At 41.2% G+C, this 27,727-nt stretch overlaps 1 protein-coding gene across 1 annotated transcript; it reads left to right on the forward strand.

The window, feature by feature from the left end:
* The first annotated feature begins 251 nt into the window (after positions 1-251).
* tlcd3a (TLC domain containing 3A) lies at positions 252-26,362 on the forward strand. Its single transcript, XM_015005750.2, has 5 exons — positions 252-2,143; positions 13,015-13,101; positions 15,869-16,088; positions 22,985-23,080; positions 25,354-26,362. Exons 1-5 carry the CDS (start codon positions 2,022-2,024, stop codon positions 25,630-25,632), a joined length of 804 nt encoding a protein of 267 aa, XP_014861236.2. The 5' UTR covers positions 252-2,021; the 3' UTR covers positions 25,633-26,362.
* The last annotated feature ends 1,365 nt before the right edge of the window (positions 26,363-27,727 follow it).

Below are 27,727 nucleotides of genomic sequence, written 5' to 3' on the forward strand. Positions count from 1 at the left end.
TAGAGCATCTTTGCTTGTTTGCTACTCCTGCAGGTTAAAATCAACAACAATAGTAACACCAGTATGATGTACATTGCAAAAAAAAACCACAATCTTAACCTGATTTAATCACTAACATGGATACATTGGATTCAGGTAAAGAAATAATTAGAATACCAGACATCTCTATTTCTGCTTCATATATTTTCTTTTAATCATTAAAATCCCTTCTGTTGAGGCAGCAAATCCAACCTCATCAGTCCTGCTGAGAATTACAGGCAAAAATCAAATCTTCAAGGTTATAGACAACTTGCACTGCCCCCATGTGGTTAAAAGGAGAACTACTATATGCTTACAATAGAATAGAAATACGCTTTATTGTTCCAAATGCAACAGCAGAAAAAGTGACAGGCAATCAAAGCATGTAAATTCAGACAAAGTGTAATGAAGGTCTTCATTACTTGGCGGCACAACACTTGAAATGTGTTAAATGATAAAAGAAATGCATGATGAATGAAATGAAACAGATACAAACAGATTGAAATGATTTATTGATTGTGTGTTTTATTCAGTTGCATCTCAGCTGGAACTGATGGTGTCCTGTTAAAATACAAACAAAAGGATAATATAAGTATTGTGATTGTTTGAAGGCTTTGTGTGGGTGTGGCTTACCTCTCTCTTCCTCTGCAGGGTGTTCAGGCTAAAAGATTCCCTGGGGGCCTGAGCACCTTTTAAAGGTTCCAGAAGAGACCAAGGCAGATGAAAGAGGGGGAGCAGTAGAGCTAGGCATTTTATAAATTTAATGTTGGATTTATATTTATATTGATAAAAATGTGTTTTAGAGATGCTTAAAATTAATAGTATTTGGCAATATATATTATTCTGAGGATTTAGTTAGTTACTTTGTCAAACTTTGTGTGTATGTATTTTGTTTTACCCCATTTCTTGGTGGGTTTGTGAATTGGAACAGCCAGCAACTATAAAAGGCTGCATGTTGGCCACAGTGTGTGTTGCTGCTAAGACCCTAGGCCACTGTAAACAGGGTTGTGTGTCTGTTAAATGTTGGTGAATAAACACCCAGTGGGTTTGCACAGTTTCTCTGCCTCAAGTCTCCTACTTCCTCCAGCCGCAAAGGGCCATCCTAACACAAAGACATGAATATTAAAATATACAAATACAGAATAAAAGCAACATACTGAACAGTAAGGGCAAAAATTCAACATAAATACTGTTTATAAAATAAAATAATGACTTCCTATTCAATGGAATATGCAACTTAGAAGGTTAATTTTTAAAAATGAGAAATTGTGCATATTTGAGTATTAAAAAGAGACTATTTACAATAAATGACTGTAAAAACAGTGGAACAGCAGAGAAATTCAGAAATCAGCATTAATGTTATGTTATTTAAAATATGTAAAAGCCAGGATGTGTACATATATTGTTTGTTTTTTTTACTGTTACAAATATACTGAAATACCAGTAGTCAATAAATTACTGAAGTAAGAGTAAACAAGTGGTAAAAAGATCCCCTGAGTCCTAAGTAAATGACCTGATTGTGTGACTTAATATTTTAAAAATAAAGTAATCAGACAGACATGAATGCAAATTGTCGTATTAAAAATGAATACAAGTAACATAATTACAAAGTAGTAATTTTAAGCAGAAGAAGCACTTTTCCAAATCAGCCCATCCATCCATTCATCCACTGAATGTCAAGGTAAACATCTAACGTGTTAACACCGCAGCTCTTCAAAGTAAAAGCATTTCCGGCCGTGCTTTATTGTGTTGGTCCCCTGAGCGGAAGTGGAGTGTAAGCGTTAGATAAGGAGCTCAGCATCGACTCCGCTGCTGCTGCTGCGCTTCTCTTCACTGTGACTGTGCGGAGATGTTAGACCGTTCCCGGTGAAAAAAGCACCGAAGCTCTGCCCCGTGGAAATGCCTCACCGCCGCAGGCTGTAACCGAGCGGGATTCGCGGACAGCCGAGCGGGGCAGAGAAGGCCAGGTCTCCGGGACAGGTTGGAAGGAAAACACCGGCAGGATGTGGCAAGTTTTAGCATGCGGGGCTGTAGTTTTCCCCGGTCTTTTCTTCGTCTTCAGGAAGATTCTGCCCGCTGTGTTCAAACACTGGACCGATGCCGACGTGGTTCTGGTCAGCGAGAGGTAATATGACTCGGTTCGGTTCGGCTGTTTTCGGAACGTCTTGGCTGATTATCGGGGTTTAAGCTAGTAACGGTCGCTCTCATCCAGTTAGCTGGCTGCGCTGCTGCACTTTCTTCCCCCGGCAGAGGAAATGTTCCTGAAACGGGAATATTTCATCCTGCCGGGGGGGTTTCCTGCTCCTGCCGAGGTTTAGTTGGCTTTTTGCTCACTGGACGCATTATTACATAAATGTCACCGCGCATCCAAACTATGGGTCCCTGCAGGGAAAAAAGCAAAGTGTGAGAAACGTCTTGGTTCTGGGTTTACATGGGAATGTTGATGGGATTAGGTCACATGTAGACTGGGATTACTCACCTACACACCGGGATTACACTCCAACATTTATGGAATAATAAATTGGGCTGGGAAATATATCTCTAAACTTATTTGTCCCGTTATATACTCAGTTTTCTTCCTTCCATTTCTCAGTTATCCTGCCTTCCATTTGTTTTTTTTCCTTCCTTCCTCCTTTCCTTTCCTTCCTTTTTTCTACCATTGTTTCCTTCCTTGCTCCTATTTGTTTTCTTGTTTTATAAATCCTTATTTTCTGCCATTTTTCTTTGTTTCTACCTCCTTTCGTTCTTAGTCTCCTACCTTTTTTTAAGTCCCTTTTCCTGTCATCTTTCCTTTTTTAAATCCTTGTTTCTACCTACTTTCCAGTTTTTTTTGTTTCTTCCAACTTTCTGTTCCTTGTTTCTGCCTCTTTCCATTCTTTGTTTCCTACCTTCTTTCCTTGTTTATTAAACCGTTTCCTTCCTTGTTGCCTTCATCCTTTCCTTTCCTGTGTCCTCCCTCTCTCACACAGTTTTGTCAGGTCAGAGGTTAGACCTCACTCCCCAATGATGTCATCAACAGGAAGTATGACATCATACCTAACTGGGCCACTCTTCACCTCCAGACTGGAAACCAGCAGGATTTTCTAACTGCTGCTGAGCTTTCACTGTCTAACGATAATCCTCACCAACCAAAACAATGGCCACGTTAGAAATGTTTCCATCAGCACAGGGGTGTCAAAGTCAAATGGACGGAGGGCCAAATAAAAAATTTAGCTACAAGCCGAGGGCCGGACTGATCGAATGTTCATTGAAATTTTTTTAAATGACGCATATAGTCTAGTGAACCTAATTGAACCTACTGAAAACCTAACAAATATATTCCAATATGATCAGATAAATAAAGCAATATTTTCTTATGGCTCTGTCAGTAATCTTTAATTTTCAACAGACACAACTGAAATATTTTTAAAATATAATTGGATTGAAATACAATAAAATAAAGTGCAAAAATCTATTAATCCACATATGTCAGAGTCAAGGCATTTAGATGTGTCGCCGGCGAATTACGGTACTGCAAATTTAGATGTGTCGCTGGCGACACATCTAAATTTGCAGTACCGTAATTCCGCCACACGTAGCGCTAAGTGGAAAAATTCCAACGGTTTCTGAAAGGGGAGACGTTGCACTTTCCAGCAAGTATCGGGTTAATACGGTAACTTCGCAGCTGCAGCTGCAGAGAGTGTAATTAATCCGGGGGGCACTCGTTTAATAGACGGTATATTTCGGCAATAACTTGGTGGATATTGAAAGTTCCGGTTGTTATGGATACATGGGTAAGTACATCATCTCACAGAACATTTAAAGAACTACTTACAGTTCAAATAAGGAAGATATTTTTTTTCAGACGTTGTGCCGGCTTGCTGCGGTCTGCGGGCCGGTTCTAATAATAAATCAAGATCATCCCAGGGGCCGCAAAAAAACTTCTCGCGGGCCGGATGTGGCCCGCGGGCCTTGACTCTGACATATGTGCATCAGCAGTTCCAACGTGTTCAGTATAAATATTAACTTTAGTCTTCATGATTCCTCCTTTTAGTTCATGTATAGCCAGATTCAGTTGATTACAAGAAGCTCTGAAAATATAAAGTAATACAGGACGATGGCAGACGGATAGATCAATAGGGAGTAAAACTGGGCTGACATTAACGACCGATGTTTGTAGCCATCTTGATGCTGATGGAGAAGGGATAAGGTTGGTTATGTTGTGTTTGTTTGGTCATGTGATCGGGATGCACCAATAAATTGATCGACCGATATGTCTGAACCGATTTTCTTAAATTTGGGAGATTGGAGATTGGTGGTCTGCCGACGTAGTCGTGTAGCGTCTTTGTGTGAAAAGTCGCTATATTTAGCAACTTTCCAGAAAATAAAAATCTGCATCAGCCAAAATCGTATGGTCAGACATTTTAGAGATTGGTGATCAGCAAGAAAACTGCAGTCAGTTCTCACCTCCTATTGTTGGTGTTCCGTGTTAGCGCTTTGGTTGTTTTGTTTTTTACTCCTTGAGAAATTTTTCTAATAATTATCGATTAGTTTTTAGGGGTGGGGAAACCTTAAAGTGCTGCTGTGCCAGTTACTCAGCAGACTGTTGCTAGGTAACCAGAGTTGGGGAGGGGAGTCGGACTTGAAGCTGTTTATTACCCAGCAGGTTGTTGCTAGGTAACCAAAGAGTGAAAGCTCAGTGAATATTCTAGAATATTTTATCAGATAAATTATCTATTGATATTGATCACGTCTTTGGTGATAGATATTGTTATTGATTTGTTGTCCGGCTCTGGTGCAAACTAGCGGCTACATTAGGATTGGGTGCTTATCGTATAGTTTGTCATGATGAATTTCTTGCTTTGATAAGAATTTTGATTTATCATCGTCATAAATTCCAATTAAAAATGTTTAAAATCTAATCTGTTCATATGATCAGATTGATAGTTTTACTTTTTCTCCTCTGATCAATAGAAGCTCCAATAATTCTGAAAATACAGTCACCACATGCAATTTAGTGATACAAATCACACTTTTTTACACATTGCAGAGGATCATCTCTGTCACAGTTATTATCCAATTGTTGAGCTTATTTTAACGTATGATTGTGATTAATTGATTTATTGCTTATTGTGACAGGTTAGTTGTTTATTTCTAGGAAGTTAAATTTGTCTTAAGGAGTTCCCTAAACGTAAACGGTTCCCTCCTCAGTGATGGTTGCTGTTTGTAGTGAGCCGGGTCAGCGGGACAATCATTTCTGCTGTCAGTCCGGTTAATCCTGAACCCTGTTAGTGAGCAATGCTTCAGCTCATTTCCTAATGCTCAGCCAGCGGAGAGCCTGGCCGGAGCAGCATTCACGCCCCAGGGGAAGACGCCCTGTTCATCCGCCACAGAAACAATGTCTATTATTCCTCAGAGGAGAAATCCAGGAATCATTTCTGATGTTTCCTCAATGTAGTTTAGCTTCAGATCATCAATAACGCTGATATCAGGCAAAAATAACCGAGGAAATACAAGCAGCACTTTTCAAACGATGATTTTACCCTAATACAGCAGGTCTGATGTGAAAAAATGTGAAGAATTTACTGGTCCTTCAACATGAAGTACAAATTTTCCGCAGCAAAGGTCACACAGTCAAAGCAAATAGACTCACAGAAAGATAAGAAAATAAGATATGTAAAAGAATACAGAGCAAAACACTGTAAAGTAAGGTCAAAATTTAAAGGTAAATATGGTGGTTATAAAAACAATAAGTAGGTTAATTTAAAAATATGCATTAGTGGTGAGCATTTATCTCATGATTTACCATTTAGTACAGTAAACTTTATTATAAGACTTTTGATTTGTTACTGTCACAATAAATTCCAATTAATAATGTTTAAAATCTTCCAAAACAGTCTGTATTGTTGGTATTTTTTTAAATTTTCTCCACTGTTCATGGAGTGTATCAATATCAATAAGTTTGAAAATGAAATACTTACTGTTTGCAGATTAGGGACACAAATCGCACTTTATTTTGTTTAACAAGCTTCCAAAAGAAACATTTTATAAATAGGAACAATTTCTAAGAGCAGGATTTGTGTTTGTGAAGCTTTAATATCTGTGACACACAGTCACAGTCATAGTTATTTAAAAAAGACGTAATAAATGAGACTTATCACCAGTTTTATCATAATTAGGACTGACATTATAAAAACCTTCCTGGACGACAAAGTGTCCCTGAAGTTATTGTGATAAACAGATTATTGTTTTTAGACCATTTTGCAGTATTATGATAATGGCTTAATAATGCAAAAACACATTGTCAAAGATAATTAACTTTAGATTCTAATGAACATTTAACACTGGAACTGGAAGACATTTTAAATATCCAAAACAATAGAAATAACAAATAAAATGAATTATGAAGTCTCTGTAAACAAGATTATCCTTCAAAAACAGAAGATACTAAAGACCAAAGTTCAAGGCTGAAGACTTTTATCATCCAGTTTTTTGTACAGAGAAAATGGAAAAACAATCATGCAGATGAAATTATTGATACTTGTTTTAATTTATCATAAGATTAATTAATTTATTGTCCAAAACAGCATTTAAAACTTTTAAAAAATGAATTCTCCAGCCTTGTAAGTGGCGCTAGACATGCGGTATAAAGTATTTGCATAAAACCTCCACAGGAAATTGGCGGCAAACGCAAGAGAAGAATAGCAAATTGCGGCTGAAGTCCTGGTCCAGCTTCTTTATGGAGATAATAAGTTTATCTGATAATAAGTTTGGCTCCGTTTTGTTTGGCGTGTAAACACAAAGTGATGAGTTTGTCTGAGTGATGCAGAAGAAACTCCAACAAGAGTCACATTACCAGCGTTATGCAACCTGATTACTACAGCTGGGCTGGAGGCACGGTGACCCAGCTCCAGTTACCGTCCCGACAGCCGCGGTATCACCTTCTGTTAAATGTGTCTTAATGGCTTCAATGTGGCACCAACACAAAGCAGTGAAGGAGGGAAACTAGAGGAAAATTATAACTTCTTTTAAAAAAAAAAAGTTTGAAAAAATGTTTTGAAGAAAAAAATCCAAAAAAATATAAGAAAAATAATTTCTAAAACAAAATAAAGTCTTAGGAAAATAAAACCTGAAAGAAAATTCCTAAAATAAAAAAAAAAATCTTAAAAATACAATTTAAAAAAATTGAAAATTATTTGAAAGAAAAAAACATTTAAAAAATAGCTAACTGCATATATTTCATGATTGAAATTTAATGATTGAATTTTTGATTAAGGAGTTTTTAAAAGTTTTATTTTTGAAATGCATTTTCCCCTTCAAATTTTAATCTTTGAAACATGCTTTACTTGCAATAACATTGCAACAAATTTCTAACCATTCTCACTAATTAAAAAGCTGACTCAGCAGATCATCTTCACTCTTTGGTATTTCTGGAGGAAGTTTGTGGTTTTGTGAATAACATCAATCTTTTTTTTTCCCTTTTGAAGAACTGGACATAAAACGAACTGGTTCAGATCACAATCGACAATCGATGAACTGTTTAGTCGATCTCATTTATTCTCCTTCCATTGATCAAGAAGTGCTTCAACATAAACAAGATCATCAACATAATTTCCTGTTTTCTAACTGATTAACCGCTGCTCAGGCACTCAGTGATGTGGCAGCATCCATTTATCAGATGATGTGGTTCTAATGTAGAGAGAGACTTCCTGTTCCGATCCTGGAGGATTATAACTGGCTCCAGTACCAAGCTTTGGGCTCTGCTAGGCTGAGTAGCAGCAGCAGCAGCCTATAGGAAGGAAACACTGAGGTAGCCCGGCCTGATGCAGCAGGAGCATAAAGCCGGGCATTTCTCCTTTTCCCTCCTCGCTCTGCTCACCCCATCGACCTCAGAGTTTCGTCAGCGGGGGGGCGGGGGGGGGGTTACTGGCGGACACGATGAATGAACGGCAGACTGTGTGAAATCTGGGTCTTGTGACACGGCGTGCAGCCACACAGTCAGAGCACCAGCGGGACTGGAGGGGGAATGTTTGGCCATATTCCCTTCCTCCAGTCTGTGGTTTCAACCAGTAACTTTTAGGGTTTTCTTCTTCAAAATGAGCAAATCTGAACTGAAAACCCGTCTTCTTGGGAAAACAACTTACTCTTTCACATTTGTTACAAACTTTGTGAACTTTTAGGATGTTTTTCCTCTTGATACACCGGTAGTCTTGGTATATTTGAGACCAAAACTTTATCAACTGTTCCATCTCCAGCTGGTTCTCTTTCTCTCTGCTCTGAGTTAAATCAACCAATCCCTTTGAGCAACCTGTTTCCCTCTTCACTTGTGGGGGAACTGTATCAAGAACCACTGAAATTACACAAAACTTCAGAAGAAGACGCTGACCGTAACTTCCTTCATGAAATGGGAACAAAAATGGATGTTTGGAGTTTGGTGCCTCTAGTAAGGCACAGACCCACCATTGGGTGTTACTTCTTACTTCCACTGCTGTGTGCCTTCTGCATTCCTCAACACATTCAGGTAGCTTTTTAGGTTGTGAGCTGTCAAGTCTGACTGCGCTTGCATTTAATTAGTATCATGAAAACAAAAAACAAAAGATTTCAGCAAAAAATTAAGAACATAAAGACCTGCTGTGTGAACGAAGCCTCAGTCTCTCCTCCAGTTAAACCAGTAAACAGGGTTGGACTGTAAATTGATTTTTATCAATTATTTAAGTTTTTGGTTATTGAACATTTAGTTTTTGCATGTTTTTCTCCTCGTTTCCATAGTTCAGTGGTCCAGGGTGGCCATTTGTTTTAAAACTTCTGTTTATTTGGACTTTGAATTCGGGACAGGCAAGATTCTTTTCTTTTTTCATTACAAGAATGAGGTAGCAACGTGGGCGAAACAAACAAGGTAGCAACGTGGGCGGAACGAAGTAGCAACGTGGGCGGAATGAGGTAGCACTGAATCCGTAACATTGGCGGAACGACAAAGCAAGTATGCCGTGACGTGGGCGAAAGGAGTTCAAAACAAGGTTGTAACGTGGGCGGAACAAGGGTTATAAGGTGGCTGGAATGAGGTAGCAACGAGGTCATAACATGGTCGGAACGGGTGCAAAATGAGGTCGGAACGTGGGCGGAACGAGGTCGTAAGGTGGTTGGAACGAGGTCATAACGTGGCTACACAAGGTTCAAAACGAGGTTGCAAGGTGGGTGGAAAAAGGTAGCAACGAGGTTGTATGGTGGGTGCAATGAGGTTGTAAGGTGGGTGGAACGAGGAAGCAATGAGGTCGTAACATGGGCAGAACGAACTCAAACAGCGAGCGGAACAAGGTAGCAACGAGGTGGTAAGGTGGACCGAACGAGGCAGTGATGAGGTCTTAACGTGGGCGGAATGAAGTCGTAACGTGGGCAGCACAAGATGTACGGTAGCAATGAGGTCATTAGGTTGGCAGAATGAGGTAGCAATGAGGTCGCAACGTGAGCCGCACAAGATGGCAACGAAGAAGTAACATGGGCGAAATACGGTAGCAACGAGTTCATAAGGTGGGCAGAACAAGGTCGTAACGTGGGAGGCACAAAGTCAAAACCCATGCAGGAAAAAGCTAGCAACAAGGTCATAAGGTTGGCGAGACAAGGTCAAAACGAGGTCGGAATGTGGGCGTAACAAGGTCATAAGGTGGGCGTAACGAGGCAGCAATGGGGTCGTAACATGGGCAAAACGAAGTTGTAACGTCGGCGGCACAAGATAGCAACGAGGTCATAAGGTGGACGGAATACGGTAGCAATGAGGTCGTAAGGTAGACGGAACGAGGAAGCAATGAGGTCATAACGTAGGTGGAAAGAAGTTGTGACGTGGACAGAACGGTAGCAATGAGGTCATAAGGTGGGCAGAATGAGGCAACAATGAGGTCATAACGTAGGCGGAACAAAGTCGTAATATGGGCAGGGTGAAGTCAGAATGGAGGCGGAACAAGGTAGCAATGAGGTCATAAGGTAGGCAGAACGAGGCAGCAGTGAGGTCATAACGTGGACAGAACGAAGTGGTAACGTCGCTGGCACAAAATAGCAATGAGGTCATAAGGTGGGCGGAATACTGTAGCAATGAGGTTGTAACGTGGGCGGCTCAAGATAGCAACGAGGTCATAATGTGGGCGGAAAGAGGCAGTAATGAGGTCGTTCTGTGGTTGTAACGTGCGCGGAACGAAGTCGTAACGTGCGCGGAACGAGGTTGTACGTTGGGCGGAACTAGGTCAAAATGAGGTTGTAACATGGGCAGAATACGGTAGCAACGAGGTAAGAAGGTGGGTGGATTGAGGCAGCAATGAGATCGTAACGTGGGCGGAACGAAGTAACGTGAGCGGAACGAAGTCATAACGTGGGCGGCTCAAGCTAGCCACGAGGTCATAAGGTCGGCGGAACGAGGCAGTAATGAAGTCGTTTTGTGGTCGTAATGTGGGCGGAACGAAGTCGTAACATGCGTGAAATGAGGTTGTAAGTTGGGCGGAACTAGGTCAAAACGAGGTCGTAACGTGGGCGGTACAATATAGCAACGAGGTCATAAGGTGGACGGAATATGGTAGCAATGAGGTCGTAACGTGGGCGGATCGTAGTCGTAACGTCAGCGGCACAAGTTAGCAACGAGGTCATAAGGTGGATGGAAGGAGGCAGCAATGAGGTCATAACGTAGGCAGAACGAAGTTCTAACGTGGGCGGGACGAGGTAGCAACGAGGTCATAAGGTGGGAAACGAGGTATTAAGGTCAAAACGAGTTCGGAACGTGGGTGGAATGAAGTCGTAACGTCAGCGGCACAATATAGCAGTCAGGTTTATAATGTAGGCGGAACAAAGTCAGAGCGCAGGCAGAACAAGGTAGCAATGAGGTCATAAGGTGGGCGGAACGAGGCAGCAATGACGTCGTGACGTGGGTGGAACAAAGTCGTAACGTCGGCGGCACAAGATAGCAATGAGATCATAAGATGGGCGGAACGAATTCAAAACACGGGCAGAATAAAGTAGCAACAAGGTCATATGGTGGACGAAAGGAGGTCAAAACGAGGTCGGAACGTGGGCGGAACGAAGTCAAAATCAGTGCGGAAAAAGGTAGCAATGAGGTCATAAGGTGGGAAACGAGGTAACAAGGTCAAAACGAGTTCAGAAAGTGGGCGGAATGAAGTCACAAGGTGGGCAGAATGAGGTTGTAATTTGGCCGGAACTAGGTCAAAACAAGGTCTTAACGTGAGCAGAACGAGGCAGCAATGAGGTCATAACGTAGGCAGAACGAAGTCGTAATGTGGGCGGGACGATGTCAGAACGTAGGCGGAACAAGGTACCAATGAGGTCATATGGTGAGCGGAACGAGGCAGCAATGAAGTCGTAGCATGGGCGGAACGAAGTCGTATCGTCGGTGGCACAAGGTAGCAACAAGGTCATAAGGTGGACGAAAGGAGGTCAAACCGAGGTCGGAACGTGGGCGGAACGAAGCAGCAATGAGGTCGTAACGTGGGCAGAACAAAGTCAAAATCCATGCGGAAAAAGGTAGCAACGAGGTCATAAGGTGGGAAACGAGGTAACAAGGTCAAATTGAGTTCGGAACGTGGGCGGAATGAAGTCGTAAGGTGGGCGGAATGAGGTTGTAAGTTGGCCGGAACTAGGTCAAAACAAGGTTGTAACGTGGGCGGAATACAATAGCAACGAGGTCATAAGGTGGGCGGAATGCGGTAGCAATGAGGTCGTTTTTTGGTCGTAACGTGTGTGGAACAAACTCAAACCGCGGGCGGAACAAGGTAGCAATTAGGTCGTAATGTGAATGGAAACCCATTTCGGCCGCTTGTATCCGAGAGAGGGGCCAGAGGAGTCAGGTGCAGTGTGGGATGGGTGGTAGCCGAGGGAGGGGACCCTGGCAGTCTTATCCTTGGTTGCAGAAACTGGCACTTGGGAAATTATACAATCATTTTTCTTGTTAAAATAACTTTTTTTTGAATATTAAGATGTTTTTCTATTAGTTGTTTTTAACCTGCTAATATTATGACTATTCTTGTAAAAAAAAATCAAAAACAAACAAGACATGGATGTTTGAAATAAAAACCTCTTTTGTAATGTTTTATGTAATTTGTAAATAAAATATTTTAAAAAAAAGCTCTTATCTAAATGTGAGATTCAATTTTAAGCTGTACCAGTAAAGCCAGTTCCCCTCATCAATGTGCGCTTGTTATGCACATCCATCAGAGGAAATCATTATTCAACAAAGTGTTGTGTAAACGGAGCTATTACAGCTCCAGAGTGGGGGGGGGGGATTAAATGAAATGTTTTCAGATTTTAAAGGAGCTTAGTGTTGGTGCTGCCAAGCTGGAGCGTCGCCAGCAGCAGAGCCGGGCCCAGCTGAAGCTCCCATTCACAGCCTGGTGATGTAACCAGAGGTCCCACTCCGACATCACTCGCCTTCATCCTGCTGCTCTGTCCCTTCATCGCTGGCTTCCCAGAGGTCACAGAGCTGGTTAAAGACGCAACTTCTCTTGGGTCACCGCTCTGGGCAAAGAGGGAGGAAACAGGCGACGCTAATCCAACCGTGCTACGCTATGTTATGCTACGCTAAGAGTGGCCTACAACTTGACCTCTGTCCACTTTATGAAGCTGTGGTTACAGCAGAGCAGCAGATCAGTCCCCATTATATTTAAAATCTGTGTTCTTATTTCTGAAGATTTCCCTGAGTTTTAATGTTTGTACCATAAATGTGTAAAATCTTGTGGCACCTGGAGCTCATCCATCCTGCAGGATCCCAGAGGAAAACTTCCTGTTAGCTGATTCCTCCGTTATAAACGGACTGATTAATATCATAATATTAAACGCTGGTTATTTATTGACAGTTTACCAGCTGCTTGTTCTGATTCTATGAATTTTGACCCAGAAAACGTGAACCGTTAAAAATGTTCTGATGCACAGACGTTCCCTGGAGGCCATCTTGTCTGGAGCATTAATTCTTATTAAAGTTATAATTTTTTCAGGTAATGATAATGAACCTGTCTTTCTTTGCAGGCTGGTGTCCTCCATCCACGCTGTCATGGCAACAACAGCGGGGATCATCGTCGTTTCCTCATGCAGCAGCAACATAATTTATGACAGGTCAGATTTTATTCTTATAGTCCTTGTAGCTCAAATTAAATTTTCTTCCAGCATGTTTTAGTGGGACTGTTTGGAGACATTATGAGCAGTAAATATCTTACGTTCAGTACTTGGCTTTACTTTGGATAAACAGATGATAACGGCTAGTATGAGAGAAACTGTTTTTAAAAACCTTTTATCTGCACATAGATTAGTAATAATAATAACAGTTTTTATTTAATAAGAACAATAGCCGTTTTAATTTCAGTAGATACACTTGAGTTTATTTCCTTTACAGGGTTTCCCCCAGTGTATTATAAGGCTGGCGGCCCGCCATGCTTTACTAGCCCCGCCGCCAGGCTAAGCGTTGCTTGTTTACGTTTCTAGGAAAATTAAAAGAAAACACACACACACAGCTGACACAGCGCAACCCGAAGTCCAGCGGACATCGGAGATGATATGTGGAAACAACATTTATGTATATTAGAGATGTGCCGATCAGGTTTTCCTGTAATTCCCCCTCAAAAAGCGCAGTGGAGAATCTGTGCTGTCACATTCAGCGTTAAGCTCCCAGTCGGGGAAAACCCCTGATTTAGATCGGAGCGGCCACGACGATCCGCCGTAACACACCACACACTGCAGGATGATCGGTTACGAAATCACCAGCGACAATCTTGGATCGCCCAACGTTCTAAGATTGTCATAAGGGCAAAATGGGGGCAAAAAATCGCATAGTGTGAACTATTGCATTAGGTAGTCAGATGTGCCCATCTTCTCTACCTAAATCTAGTGCTTACTGAAGGCCAATATAGTATACAGACTTTATAATCTGCACTTTTTTGGTTGAATGCAGTATTTATTTCCACTTTGGCTTTATGTTGTTTAGTTTTTATTTAAGTACGTTTTTTGTTAATGGAGACTGAGAATCCATTTTATTTTTGTTTTTGATTGTTTTGTTTATTTAGTTTATCAGTTCCAGTGTTATGTGTTCTTTTGAAAATAAAGTGTATCTATCTTTGGCAGGAAATCGCATGCATTATTAGTCAATATTATCGTTTATCACAATAATTTTTTAGACAATTAATCGCTCAGCAAAATTTGTTATTGTGACAGGCCTAATAGGTTTATAGTTTATGGATTTAAAGCCGACAGCGCGCGGACCAATCACACCGCTGGCACCTCTGCGCTTTGCCTCGCGCGCTGCCGCTGCTATACCTCAGGGCGGATCGCTCGCGGCTCCTTTCACTCAAACTGGACACAGGCTGACCTGTATGGATATTTACATAAACCTACTGTGAGGAATTATGATCCTTTGGAGAACTCTAGGTAAGAGTTTAAAACCCTCCCCGTTAGCTCTGGTTGCTCTAAAGGTTGCACTGAAAGTCCATTAAAAATGCCAACTTTGCATTAAATTATCATAATTTACAAAATCATGCAAAGTTGGCACTTTTAATGGACTTTTAATTCAACTTTGCATTAAAAGTGTCATTATTTACCGAATGACACTTCATGACAACTGTCATAAACATTCATAAAGACTACTTTATGTTCATGACAGATGTTATGTCATGTTTTTGACAGTGTTATGTCAGTCTTATGCACACCCCTTCAAATAAAGTGTTTCCTCAAAGCCTTATATTCAGCGTCTCTAAAATACAGTTTGGTTTTGGACAAGCTTTTTTGTTTTTATCTAAACCACACAGATCAATTCATGGTGAGATATTATTGTGATAAAAATAAAAATGATGACTAAAAACTATTTATTACACATTTTTAGTGTAATTGAAAATCATGTGCCATGTGGTTGCATAAAAAATAAGTAATGCATAGGTTTTTTTAAAAATCGTAATTTATATTGTTTTCACAAGAGCTCTACAAAATATCATGGTGAAATTCCCAGTCCATATCTCACACTCTTAGTAGCGACCAAGAGATATAATTTGGTGTAAACAAGATGGGCTCTTCGTGTACCTGCTACTGGCTGAGGTGTGTGTTAGCGTAGCGCTGGCCTCTCTGTGATTCAGGAAAGTGTGATACTAGGCTAATGCTAGCCGTTTAATCCCACTGAGTCAGCAGCCGGACCAGGCAGTCCCAGTTTCAGCCTGCTAATCCCCCCCTTCAGATTAAATCCTCAGCGCTGCTCAGTTCAGTGACGCTCGTTGAGCCTGTAGCTTATCAGACCCATGCTCCTCACGAACGGCCCAGAGACTGAACCTGTCCTTTGATTGGGACGCTTTGCCTTGTCTGCTGGACGTAATGAAACGGGCCTCATTAAATCTGACTTGGTTTATTGACCTGAACTCGTTTTCCTCATCTGTGGAACATCAACAACATCTGAGCCAAAAAGCAGCCTGTGGTTTATATAAGACGTCTTAACTGGGACCCAGAATGGATCACAGAATGGGAACATCTAGGGTTTCACTTCAGTGTTTCCTGCTTTGGAGAAGCAGATGCTGTCCTTCCATCTTTCCTACCATGAACCATTTTTAGACTTATAGGAACCCTGCCCTGCTGTCTTGATAGCACCCTAAAAGCATGATAGGCATCAGAGGTTTTCTCCAGCTCATGCAGTCTGTGTTCCATTCTGATCTCTTTGGCCGGTTTCTGCTTTTAATCTTCTTCCTCCAAGTTTCAGAGCTAAAGAACTAAGTGAAAGGTCAAAGGTTGTCATTTGTATTCAGTTCTGTCTTCAGAGTGATCCACTACGTTACTCTGAACATGAACCTACCTGCTGATTCTGCTGGTTTTCCATCTACTGCCTTCTATCATACATCTCCTTTCTCCTCAGGCACTGGCTGGCCACCTATTTTGTCATTTGGTACGGCGTTCCCTACATGACATACGACATCTTCGCCATGTACCTCAGCCACTACTACCGCTACCACGTCAAGGGCCACGAGGACTACAAGCAGCACTCGCTGAGGACCGTCAACTCCTTTGTCCGGAGAGAGTTTCTGCTGGTGCTGCACCACATCGCACTGCTCACCATCCTGCTGCCTATCACACTGGTACGGAGGGGCGGGAGGGGTCCTGAGACAGCAGTGATGAGGCCAGTAGTTCAGGCCAACAATTAAAAAAGCTGGATGCAGGCAGGCAGCAGCAGCTCGGCTGGTGATAAATCTGCAGCTTGACGCATCAGGATTAGATGTTGCTGACGCACCAGGAAGCACCTAGAGAGGAGAAAACGTCCAAACAGCCTCAGAAAGTCAGGAAACACCACAAACACATGAATTTAAACTCATAAAACTCAAAGTTTCTAACAAGAGTTTGTACATTTTGGTGATTCACACTTTAATAGAACAAAATAATTTTTACAGCAGAACCTATATATATATATATATATATATATATATATATATATATATATATATATATATATATATATATATATATTTTTTTTTTTTTTTTTTACATGCTACAGTTCCACCCAGAAACTTTGTATTCATGTGTTTCTGGTGCGTCCATAAATCTGGCACACAAGCTGCATGATCCGCTAACAGCACCGATGGATGAAAATGTCATTTTTTAAATTATATAGTTTTTGATTAAACTGGAATTAACTGAAATTAACTCAGTTAACATTTTAATGGACTCCCAACACTAATTACATGCAAATCTACATAAACTTAGCATTATTATTGTAATCCAACAAATAAATTAGCTGCTCGCTCTCCTGAGTAGCGCCAACAACTAAAAATTACTAACTTATAACTAGATGTCTCCGTGTGTGCGGTTAACAACGGTCACCAACTTTGCAACTTTATCACTATATTTATCAACTTTTCAGACAATAAAATCTGAATCGGCAAGTCAGTCTTTTTGAAAGATCAACAATTGGTCGACACCTAGCACTGGCCAACCAGGATGAAGGGAGATCATGGTTGATTGTTTTCTGTTATTGTAAAAAGCCGTCTACGAAAGTTCTCCTGATGTTTCCATGTAGGAGAGAGAAAGTTGTCCAATGAATGTGATCAGATGGTTAGAAAATCTGATCAATAGTCCTGAGGTTGATGATTACTTCTGATGAGTAAAAGTCATGTGATTTTTCCGTAAACCCGCCTGCCAGTAACCCATTAATGCAGGAGCTCTGATGCGTTGCAGTGGTTTGAAATCAATCTACGCATAAAGCTGCATTACCTCCTAATGATTGCTTAAGTGGCAGCAGAAAATAGACCCAGAACTCAATGTCATGGATTACCTATGAAGTACCGATCAGACGCTGTGAGTCCGGCCGGCCCGGGTGGAAATAAGGCGGACACAGCCTGGAACAAGGAGGCGACTAAAAATAGCAGGAGCATCACTTTGAATGCTGACTTTAGATCTGATGGTAGAACTCATCCCTCACCTTTCTCTGTTCTGAGATACTCCGTTGAAATGAAAATGAAATTAACTGAGTCAGTTTGGTTTGTAGACTGTCTAATGCGCTTTGATCCAACTCTAGTCCGTTTGTCTAAAAAGTCCGGTTCGTTTGGGGAGATGTGAATGTGTAATTGGACTCTGTTGCAGATCAAAAAAAATAATTCAAACTTCAGTCTGGGTTCGGTTGAAGTTAACTCTAGTTTGGTTTGAATGCACATGAGAACGCCAAGTGGACCGGAGACCGCTCTAAAAGCAGGAAGTGGACTACAGCGCAGGGCATTCTGGGTAAATGCAACTAAAACAAACGTGCTAGCCTAGCGCTAGTATGAGAAATGGCTCACGGTTTTTAGCTAAAGCCTAAAGAGAAATCCTCCAACCTGACACCTCCATTTTAGTTTCCATTTGGTGAAGAAGGAAGTTGCGCCCTGTGTCTTCAGAGGTTTTTGTGGCGCTTCCTTCAGTGGTTCTTGATGCAGCGCCCCCACAGGTCAAGAGGGGAACGGGTTGCTCAGAGGGTTTGGTTGGTTTGACTCAGAGCAGAGAAAGAACCACAGCAGCTGAAGATGGATGCCGTCAAGTTTCACTTTCTGCTCTTCAACAGACATGTCTCCTCTCCAGTCAGCTGTAAAACCAGACTGTCCTGCAGGTTGAACATTTGCTTGAATAAATGACCCGATATTATTCTGATCACGTCTCTTTCCGTTAATGATTCAGTAATGGAATCATGTAACCATGACTTTTGGACCTGTTGGTTTTCTGTTTAGCTACTACACCTAGCAGTGAATTATTCATCATGCAGGAAGATCATTTCTACTAAAACCAGCAGCTAATCTGGATACTTCTCGCTTATAAAATCTATCCTTATGGATTTTATGAGGTAATTTTAGAGATTGATCAGAACTAGTTTCATGTTTATCCTGACGGCCGGGCAGGTTGGTGGTCCAGGTGGAAACCAGGCCTTTGTTAGCAGTCTGTGCTCTCAGATCACATTACCCTACATTATTCAGCTCCAGCTGCAGTTGGCCTCTCTGTTTGAAACGCTCCTCCCCGTTCTTTGTTTCTACTCCTGTTCCCTCACTCATCAGCTTCATGCCAGTTTGGCCACAAAGTCCCACTCTGAGAGGAGGGGAACGTGCTGGGATGAATGGAAACCTCCCAGTATGAAGAACACCGAGCACACGTCCCGGAACTGAATCCTGGAAAACATTTCGGAGGAACTGGAGCAATCAGACGATCATTTATATGCCTAAATTCATTTAGTTGAAATTATTTATTCTGCAAATAATAAACAACCAAAAACATGGCCACCTGTATAAATTATAGTTGCTTATTGTACATAGGATAGGATAAAATACTAAATTTTATCCTATAAGAACTAAATGTTTCATCTTTTTCGTGAGTAAATAAAAAATAATAATTGAAGATTTTAAGAGGAAGATGGTCCAAACTACCCTGGTCATATGAAAAGTAACACTAATTAACAACAGTTTTTGGAAAAGTAAGTTCAGTTTCTATCAGGATGTTCAGTCCTGACTGCCGGATCAGAAGAAATCTCTTCATTAGAACCGGACTGGCAGCATGAAGCAGGCTGAAAGATTGCAAGAAGCAGGGGGGCCTGCTTCCACTTTGGAGTAAACCTTTCTCCTGGCTCCAGGTTTTTTATCAGCAGCTGACTGCTCTGCAGTCGGGTTTCCTGATCCTCATCAGCTCTCGGGTTGATGCTGAATCTCATTTTTGTGGCAGAAAATTTGAATGATTCCCTGAGCAGATGGAGCGTCTGATGGGAACCACAGATAATCCATTGTTACCTGTGGCTGTAGGCAAATCACAGGCGCTAATGTCTCAGGTGGAGAAGTATTTACACCCTAAACTGCCTCTGTTTTGCTTTTTTCATCACATTTTAGCTTCTTCTGAACAAACAGAAAAGCTGTTTATAGATTGTGATTTTCATTTATTAAGAAATAAAAGCTCTAAAGCAACCCGGTGCTAACAGGAATGTTAGCGCACGCTACACTGGTCTTCAGTAGAAATGGCCTGGTTAAGGTGACATCAACATATCGTAATTAAGTTAAAGGATTTAAGTCTGTACTTTAACTAGGCCACTAAGGGGTGTTTTCACCAGTAGATTTGTTTCAATTTTAGACCAAAAATTCTTTAATTCTGTAAAGAACACGACGCACATTATAAATATCCAAAATAAAGCACAACAACCAAAAACCATAAACAAAATGGAAATGAAAACCAAAACCAAATATAACAAACACAACTAAAACCATAAACAAAATGAATCATGATTTCTAGGGGTGTGAGAATCCTTGTTAAATGACGTTTAACTAAAGTCCTACGGGGTTTAGAGTCCCAGTTGACGGTGTTTCAACTAAAAACCTAGAGGTTGGAGTCCTTGTCAAACAATGTTTTTGACTAAAGTCCCAGAGGGTTAGAGCCCCAGTTAAACGACATTTAACGGAAGTCCTAAAAGGGGTGCGGGTTTTAATGTTTTTATCTTTTTTAATCTTTTTCAAAATGTCTTTCTCTTTCTCACTGTTTATTCAATGTCACATGCTGCTTTTATTTTAGTTATGTAAAGCACTTTGAAATGCCTTGCTGCTGATATGTGCTATACAAATAAAATGTGATTGATTGATTGATTGATGCCCTTTAAAAAATATCAATCATTAGAATTAAATTGAAAATGATCACGTTCATTTTAACTTGCTATGCAATTAATCGATTAATGAAATTAATGCGACAGGCTTAGACAAGCCTATGTGTTCTTTTGGGTCAGCAGAGGTTCTGGCATTCAAACTCTTCCATTTTTGTCTCTTTCTTCTTGAATCATGACATTTGACCTGAACTGGGTCAGTGAGGCCTGCAGGTCTTCAGATCTTATTCTGGATGAATCGTTGAGAGATTCTGTTGGCTCGGTGTGTGGATCCTGGTTCTACTGAGCTTCTCTGGACTTCCTGAACCTTCTAGGTGGTTCTGTAATCTGATGGACGTCACATATTTTGTTCTGTTGTTGAATTTATTTGGTTTGGGACCAGATGTGTTGTGTTGCTTTTCTGGATCTCTAAGCCTACTTCCTGCTGCCAGACAGGTTCCGATCCAGTGATCCTTTCGTTCTCCAGCTGCGGCAGCAATCAGACCCGGGTGTGTCTGCTGGAATTAAACCCAATATTGAGGTTTAGTTTAATTATATAGGCGATAAATACTTTCCCACACTGGGCCAGGTTGGTTTGAGATACTTTTTTCTCTTTTATTTAAAATAATTTAAAAACATTTGTTGTATATTCACTTACTGTGATATGTTTCTCAGTTCTGCCTGACCAGTCGCCAGGCGGATCGGTAAGAGCCTCTGGTGGTTGGTCCTCTGGTGACAGATGGTGAAGCCTGGCCTGCAGGCTCATGGTTTATTGATCCAGCCCAGCTGCAGGCGGGCTTGTCTTTTGTCTTCAGGCTCTTTATCCACCTGGCCTGACTCACCTGTTCTGGGGGCGGCGTCAGTCACCGCTGCTCAATATTTGAAAGCTTCATTCATTACTTATAGCCGGGACGCCACAGCTGGCTGCGCTGCGGAGGTGTCGCCTTAGTGAAATTCAAAACAAGAGCAACATTGAATAAAACCTGATTATTATTATTTTGTTTTTTCTTAGGTAGTAGTATGGACTCTAATGTCACTGTGTGTCATTAGAATGTAAATTTTATTGATCTCTGAGAATGTATTATACTATTATCATTATATAGCCAGGAAATGGTCTCAAAACAACAATATTATCGTTTATTGTTGTAACGGAACAATTTATCGTCCAGCAAAATTTGTTATTGTGACGGGCCTTGTTGTCACACCGATTATACCCCCACAAACATAAATACTGCTCTTGAAAATTATCCCAGTATTTATAAAACGCTTTAAGAAAATTTAAAGAAGTGTGATTTGTATTACTAAAACTTCAGACAGTAACTGTATTTAATAATATGTTCACATTTATTGGTATTTATTGATGCTTTTATTAAACAAAAAGTGGTTAAAATACTAAAACTAACAATTGAAACAATATGGACAGATTGGGGCGTCTTAAACATCATCAACTGGAATTTATTCTAACAACAATGAATCAAAATTATTATGAGTTTACTACAATAAATGATAAACTATATAAAACAACTATGCGCAAATACCTGAGACTCAGTCTAAAAACACTTATAAAAATCAGACGCATTAATTCGCAGTAAAAGGCAATAAAAGTGAAAAGGTTCAAGGGAGTGTGAAAACTTTAGTGACACTATTTTTTTACATTCATATTTTTAATATTTTTATTGACAGCAAAGTGGAACTGAAGTTTAATTCTTTGTGCAGAAACTTGGTGAATAAAGCTGGTTCTGATTCTGGATGCAGTTTTTATATCCTGATTGGTTGGAAAAAAATCTGTCTGTGACTGCGGTTTATCAGAGTTGATCAGGTGCCAGAACATGGGAGGTTTGAACCTCACAGCTCAAGTCATCGTTTGTTCATATTGTAATGCGCTCAGATCAGTCTCACGCTTCGGTTGGTGGAACAAAAATAACGCCATAATAATAAACCTTCAGTTTATTACCAAAACTGAGAAAGTGAGATGTTTAAACACCCACAGCCCTCATGGTTGTGACCCCCATCCTACAGATGATGACCGGGCCACCATTGAAGCACCTTTAAGGTTCTGGTCTCTAGAATATTAAAAAGCTGCAAAAAAAAATCTAGAAATGTTTCCTTTTTAGAATTAGAACCTGAGGGAACCCTAGTTTTAGTTGTTCTGTTTCAGCTGGAACGTTTATTTGCCTGTAGGATTAAAACTGAGGAACGAGTCGGGACTTGATGCTCTGACTGCGGAGGGATTTATCTCTGAATGTTGGCCCGATCGAACCAGTTCAGCTGCTGCTAACAAGACTAACGCCACCGCAAGTTGGGTTAATTGGTTAAAGCTACAAATGTTTAAATTTCGCAACACAACATAAACATAGAATGTCACCTTCAATGACATCTTCAGTGTCAGAAGTCTTAATTCCACTTCTACTTCTCCTCAAACAATGTCATGGTGAACCTGGAGCGTAGCTTGGGTTCATTGTCCTGTAGGAAGGTCCAAAGATCCTCAAGCTGTAACTCCCTCACCAGCAGCAGGACATTTTCTCCTGGTAGTAAATCATCTGGTTCCCCAAATGATGCCTCTATGCCTCCACCATGCTTCATTCTTCCCCCAGACAGTCCACTGATCTATAAACCCAACGGTTCCACAGAACAGATCAGCTGAGTAAGCACAGGCCGGTGCGGTTCAGTGTTTCCCAGTCCGTCTACTGGTCCACATACTGGTGAAATGAATGTTTGTTGTTTTTCTACTTATTTCCTCAAGTAACTAGAAACTAAACCCAGATGGCAGCATTTGACTGAAATCTCAGCTAAAGAAATCTGCAGTAGCTTTAACTGTTCCTCCATGAAGGAAAAAGGCAGATCAGATGGTGATTATTGGTAAAGTTTGGTAGGAAACGGTTTTATTGTCTCCGTTTGTCTCAGTTCTTCAGGAAGGACCAGGGGGATTTCTTCATCGGCTGCTTGTTCCTGACGGAGCTCAGCACGCCCTTCGTCTCCCTGGGGAAGATCCTCATCCAGGTGAGACGCACGCTAATGCTATTGCTAATGCTAATGCTAACTCCTGTTTACTGGGAGTACAGCCAGCTACTGGTGGAATTGTTAAAAGGTTCATGGGGTTGAGTATTTATTTAAAAAGGTTTGTTTCTTCAGATGAACAGAACTGATTTTTTTTTTTGGTCAACACATGAATTATTGGTTATGTTTGTTTATTAATGTGAGTGTAAAAGTAAAAAGGACTTATCTGGATTTTTAAAATATATAATAATAATGTTGGAGCAGTTGGAAACTTAAAGAGAGTTTAATCTGATTGATGCTTCAGATATTTTCCAGACTCAAAATGAAAATTAGACCCAAATATTAACAGATTGTCGAAACATTTTATGAGTTTTATTTTGGAGCTGCTGACTTCCTGGTTTGCCCCTCTGACAGGAAGTGATTGATGTAAGCTCTTCAGCTCTGGTCTTCTACTGAAGCGGGTCGATCGTTTCCCCTCAGGGCCTCATGAGGAGCTGTGATTACTGCTGCGGGACGAATTATTCACCTCTGAATATGATTTATTTCAGCTGCTGAAACTGGACCAGAACAACAAACATAACAGGTTTTACTTTTAATCAGAACCGTGCAGCAGCAGCGGTCTAGTCACAGGTTCTGTCTGTTCAGAGCAACAACAGACCAACGAGAGCTTCAAATTTCTTGGGAATCTGAATATTTATGCAGAACTTTAACAGAAAACTCGATTATGTTGTTTATTTTGACATTAAATTACATTTCTTTTCATTTGAAGAGCAGTTTGGCCTGGAAAGGTGCATGTAAACTTCTGGTTCCAGCTATATTTCAGCAGCACAACAAACATCAGAACTCGGTCCAGTTAGAGGTTCTGATCCGTTCCAGTGAGAGGTTCTGATCTCTGTAAACCCAGTGATTCATTCGGATCTCTGCTGACCTCTAGTGTCAGCAGGAGGAACTGCGATGCTGCTGCTCCAGTCGGATCAGAACCTAGCAGACGTGTTATTGGGTTGTTTGGTTCTGGTCAGATGACTTCCTGTTGTGTCTGGACCGGCAGGAAGTTCCCTCCTTTTATCAGAACCATGAAGCTCATTGGGCTCCTGCAGGTCTGGAGGTTTAACTAGAAGAAACATGCGAAAATTCAGAGACTTAAACCCGATCCAAACTTCCTCCAAGACATTTTTCCTTCTGCTAAATTTTCTGTTAGTACGCTGAGATACACAGGGATCTGTCTTTCTTCCTTTTTTTTCTTTATTGGTTTTTTTGTCTTGATTTCTTTTTCTTGATTTTTTTCTTAATATTATTTCTTGATTTCTGTTTTGATTTTTCTTGATTTTCTTAATTTTTTCTGAATTTCCTTTTTCTTGATTTCTTTGATTTATTTCTGGATTTATTTATCTTTTTTGATTTATTTTTCTTCTGTTTTTCTTTCTCTTTTGATTTTCTTTTTGTTCTTTATCTCTTTTTTGTTCTTTCTCTTTATCTCTATCCTTCCTTCCTTTCTCCTTTTTCTTTCTTTCCTGATCAGAATCTGTTTCTTTAAATCTGGACATCAGAGGCTGAAATGAATATTTCTCATAAACGATGGAGAAAACTCAATGATTCATCTTTAATTCGGACCTCGGGGTTTGATGATGTCAGCTGAGTTTTCTTTAAAAGCATCGTTACATCCAGCAGTCCCAACCCGGCCTTGCCCGGTTCTGACTAATAGAACCTCTGACTGGGTCGACTCATTAAAACACACCGACGTTCCCCACATGTTGGCGCTCATTATCCAGATTTCCTCCTGCAGCTCTGATGGATGGAAACTCTCAGAACAACAGAGCAACCAAAACCGACCCGACCCGGGTCATCAGCATGATAAGAAAGCTTCATCAGAACGAAGCTTCTGTTAACGAGTGAAGGGTTCTGATGCAACGAGTCCAACATGAATTAAAGCTAAATTAATCTGAATTTATCTAAAAATTTCTGTTTTCTCATAAATTACATTAACATTGAAACTCCACTGTACCTCTTTCTACCACATTTTATCCTTCCACTAAACTTTTTATTAGTAAGCTTGTATATACTGAGTTCCTATGCAGTTTGGAAACATCTGGAACTAGATAATGACGCGGCATCACTTCCTGTTTGACCCCAATTATTCAAAATCAAGCTTTGTGTTGTGTTTAAGGACCCAAAATAAAGTGGTACTTTTCGGTTTTCATCCATGTATTTTATGATCAGGTCGTCTGCTGGTTGAATTTTAATGTCTTCTTCCTCCTCTTCCTCCTCCGCCCCTCCAGCTGAGCCTCCAGGACTGCTGGCTGCATAAGGCCAACGGCGGCATGGTGCTGCTGACCTTCTTCATGTGCCGCATCGCCCTCTTCCCCTTCATGTACTGGATGTACGGCCATCACTACGGCATCCCGCTGCACGCCGTTCCCTTCCACCTGCCGCTCGCCACCAACCTGGGTAACTGCTGCATCCTGGCGCCGCAGCTCTACTGGTTTGTACTGCTGGTGAGGAAGGGCTACCGGCTGTACCTGCGGAGCCGCGGGGCGCCGCCCGCCAAGGAGGATTGATGCTGCGGCCGCGCTAACTGGACCCGTTACGGTACTGTAGTTCACCAGGACTGCCTGCTCTCTGTCGCTCCTCCTGGGCCTCCATACTCCAACTCCTCTGTAACAAAGCTGTTGCCTGAAGGACCTCTCACTCTGTCTGATTTTACTGCACTCTGAAGAAAGGTCACATTCACCTCACTGGGAGCGGGAGGCGGAGCTTCCTGGAGACTTTCTCTGATCTTTCACTCCTGCTGTTTCTACAGCTGCTGCTGTTGGAGAGGTTTGTTACGGCGCTAACTGCTAGCCGCTCGTGGTTGGTGGTTATGTTACAGCTCTGATGTCACGTCTCCTGGGAGCACCTCATCCACATTTAAATCTGTTACAAGTCTGCATTAATATTCCAACTACACTGTTTATTTTTAAACTTTATTGGGGCGATTAAACGTTTCTGAAATTTCAGGGTGGCAGAAGTTTCAAGGGCTTATTTTTAGGATCTGATTTCATCGTTAAAATCGGAAACGGATTGGATCATCCAGGAGTTTTTTTTATTTACTGCTGTGTGATTTTTCTAATGTGAATTTCCTTTTTCATTGCATAATCCTAGTTTAGGTTACACTGGAGGAGAGCGGGGTTAGGGCAGCTGGGAAGAGGCAGGATGATGATGGCTCAGGTTCTGGTCCAGTAAGGCTAATGCTAGCTTCTTAGCTGGACTTATTGTCCAGAAACCCAGTTTATTAACAAAAAGAAACAATTCAGCATGCCACCTTTATTAAGTCATCACAAAACTTCAACAGCCACATTTATTTAGTTATTTTTTCCACATTTTTACTTTATTTTTAGTATTTTCACATTTTTTCCTTTCAAATTTTTTCTTTTCTTTTTTATATTTCTTTTTTTCTCTCTTTTGTTCCCAACAGTTTCATTAAAACCAGAAAAATGTAACACTAAAATATTCAAACCAACCAATCACGTGTGCAGATGAGCTGACCAATGAGCAGTCAGGGGGCGGGGCTTGCAGTGTGGTTGTAGCAGAGGCTCACTCTGTGCTCAGCTGAACCACTTAAACATTCAGAGTCTGTTTTTCTGCACCTCCTCAGTTCAGATCAGCTGTTTGAAGTTTTGTTTGAACCCCGTTGAGCCCCATTCCTGGACATGTCGCCCTGCTAACGAGGCTGACATCAGGAGGTCAGAGGTCAGCCTCTCAGTGGGTCCATCAGTTTTGTGTGAACTAGGGCTGAAACGATTCCTCGAATGATTCGAGTACCTCGATTACTAAAATTCCTCGAGGAAAATTTACCTGCCTCGAAGCTTCGTTAATTTATGTTTTATTAGTTAGCGCACCGTGTTCCGGCCGGGACTTCATTTGCGTTGCGCGGAGCTCTCACTTCCGCCTCTGAGTTGTTGACAAAAGCTAAGTCTCAGCGGCATAAAGTCCAATCTTCAAGATTGGCCCGTGGGGATTTTATGGATTGATGATAATGCCTGACTTTTTATCGTTTTTGGGGAACCAATAAGCATCCTTAAATGACTGGGGGAATGCCTGGAGTACGGCAGCATTTCTCCTCCGGGGCTGCTGGTTGAAAGCGAACGGCGGGAAGAGCGCTGAGGTGAGCGGATAGCCTGAACAGGGCGGGCGGCTGAGTAGCTGATGCTTACCGTGTAAATGTAGCTTTACCGACGAACCGCACAATAAATTTCATATCCCGGTCTGAAGAAACGGGTGGCGGAGCGCATCGTACATGGCTGGTAGATGAGTTTCTGAGTGTGATCAGTGAAGGTGTCGTAAATATCCCGTATTGCTTCCCCCCGTGTTCGTCCCCCGGTCTAACGGTTCGTCAGTCCGCTGGTCTATTTCCTCCCCTCCACCCATCTTACGTTCGTTCATTCGCCCTCTCCTCCCACTCCAGGCGGCATTTCCCGTATTTTCAAACCCAAAGCGTGACAGGTTAGGTGGCAAGGTGAGTTTAATTAATCTATTAAACTCACTGAAGATGAATACATAAACTAAAAGCTGGATTGTAGACATTTTTTATAAGCATATTTGTGAGCCTGCCTCTTTGTTATTAAATTCAATATAATTTCAGATTTTTCTATAACTTTTCTTCTGGTTAACTTA

Source organism: Poecilia mexicana, unplaced genomic scaffold, assembly GCF_051168715.1.
Source record: "Poecilia mexicana isolate PSO_F unplaced genomic scaffold, ASM5116871v1 scaffold_14, whole genome shotgun sequence".
In the NCBI taxonomy this organism is placed as follows: Eukaryota; Metazoa; Chordata; class Actinopteri; order Cyprinodontiformes; family Poeciliidae; genus Poecilia; species Poecilia mexicana.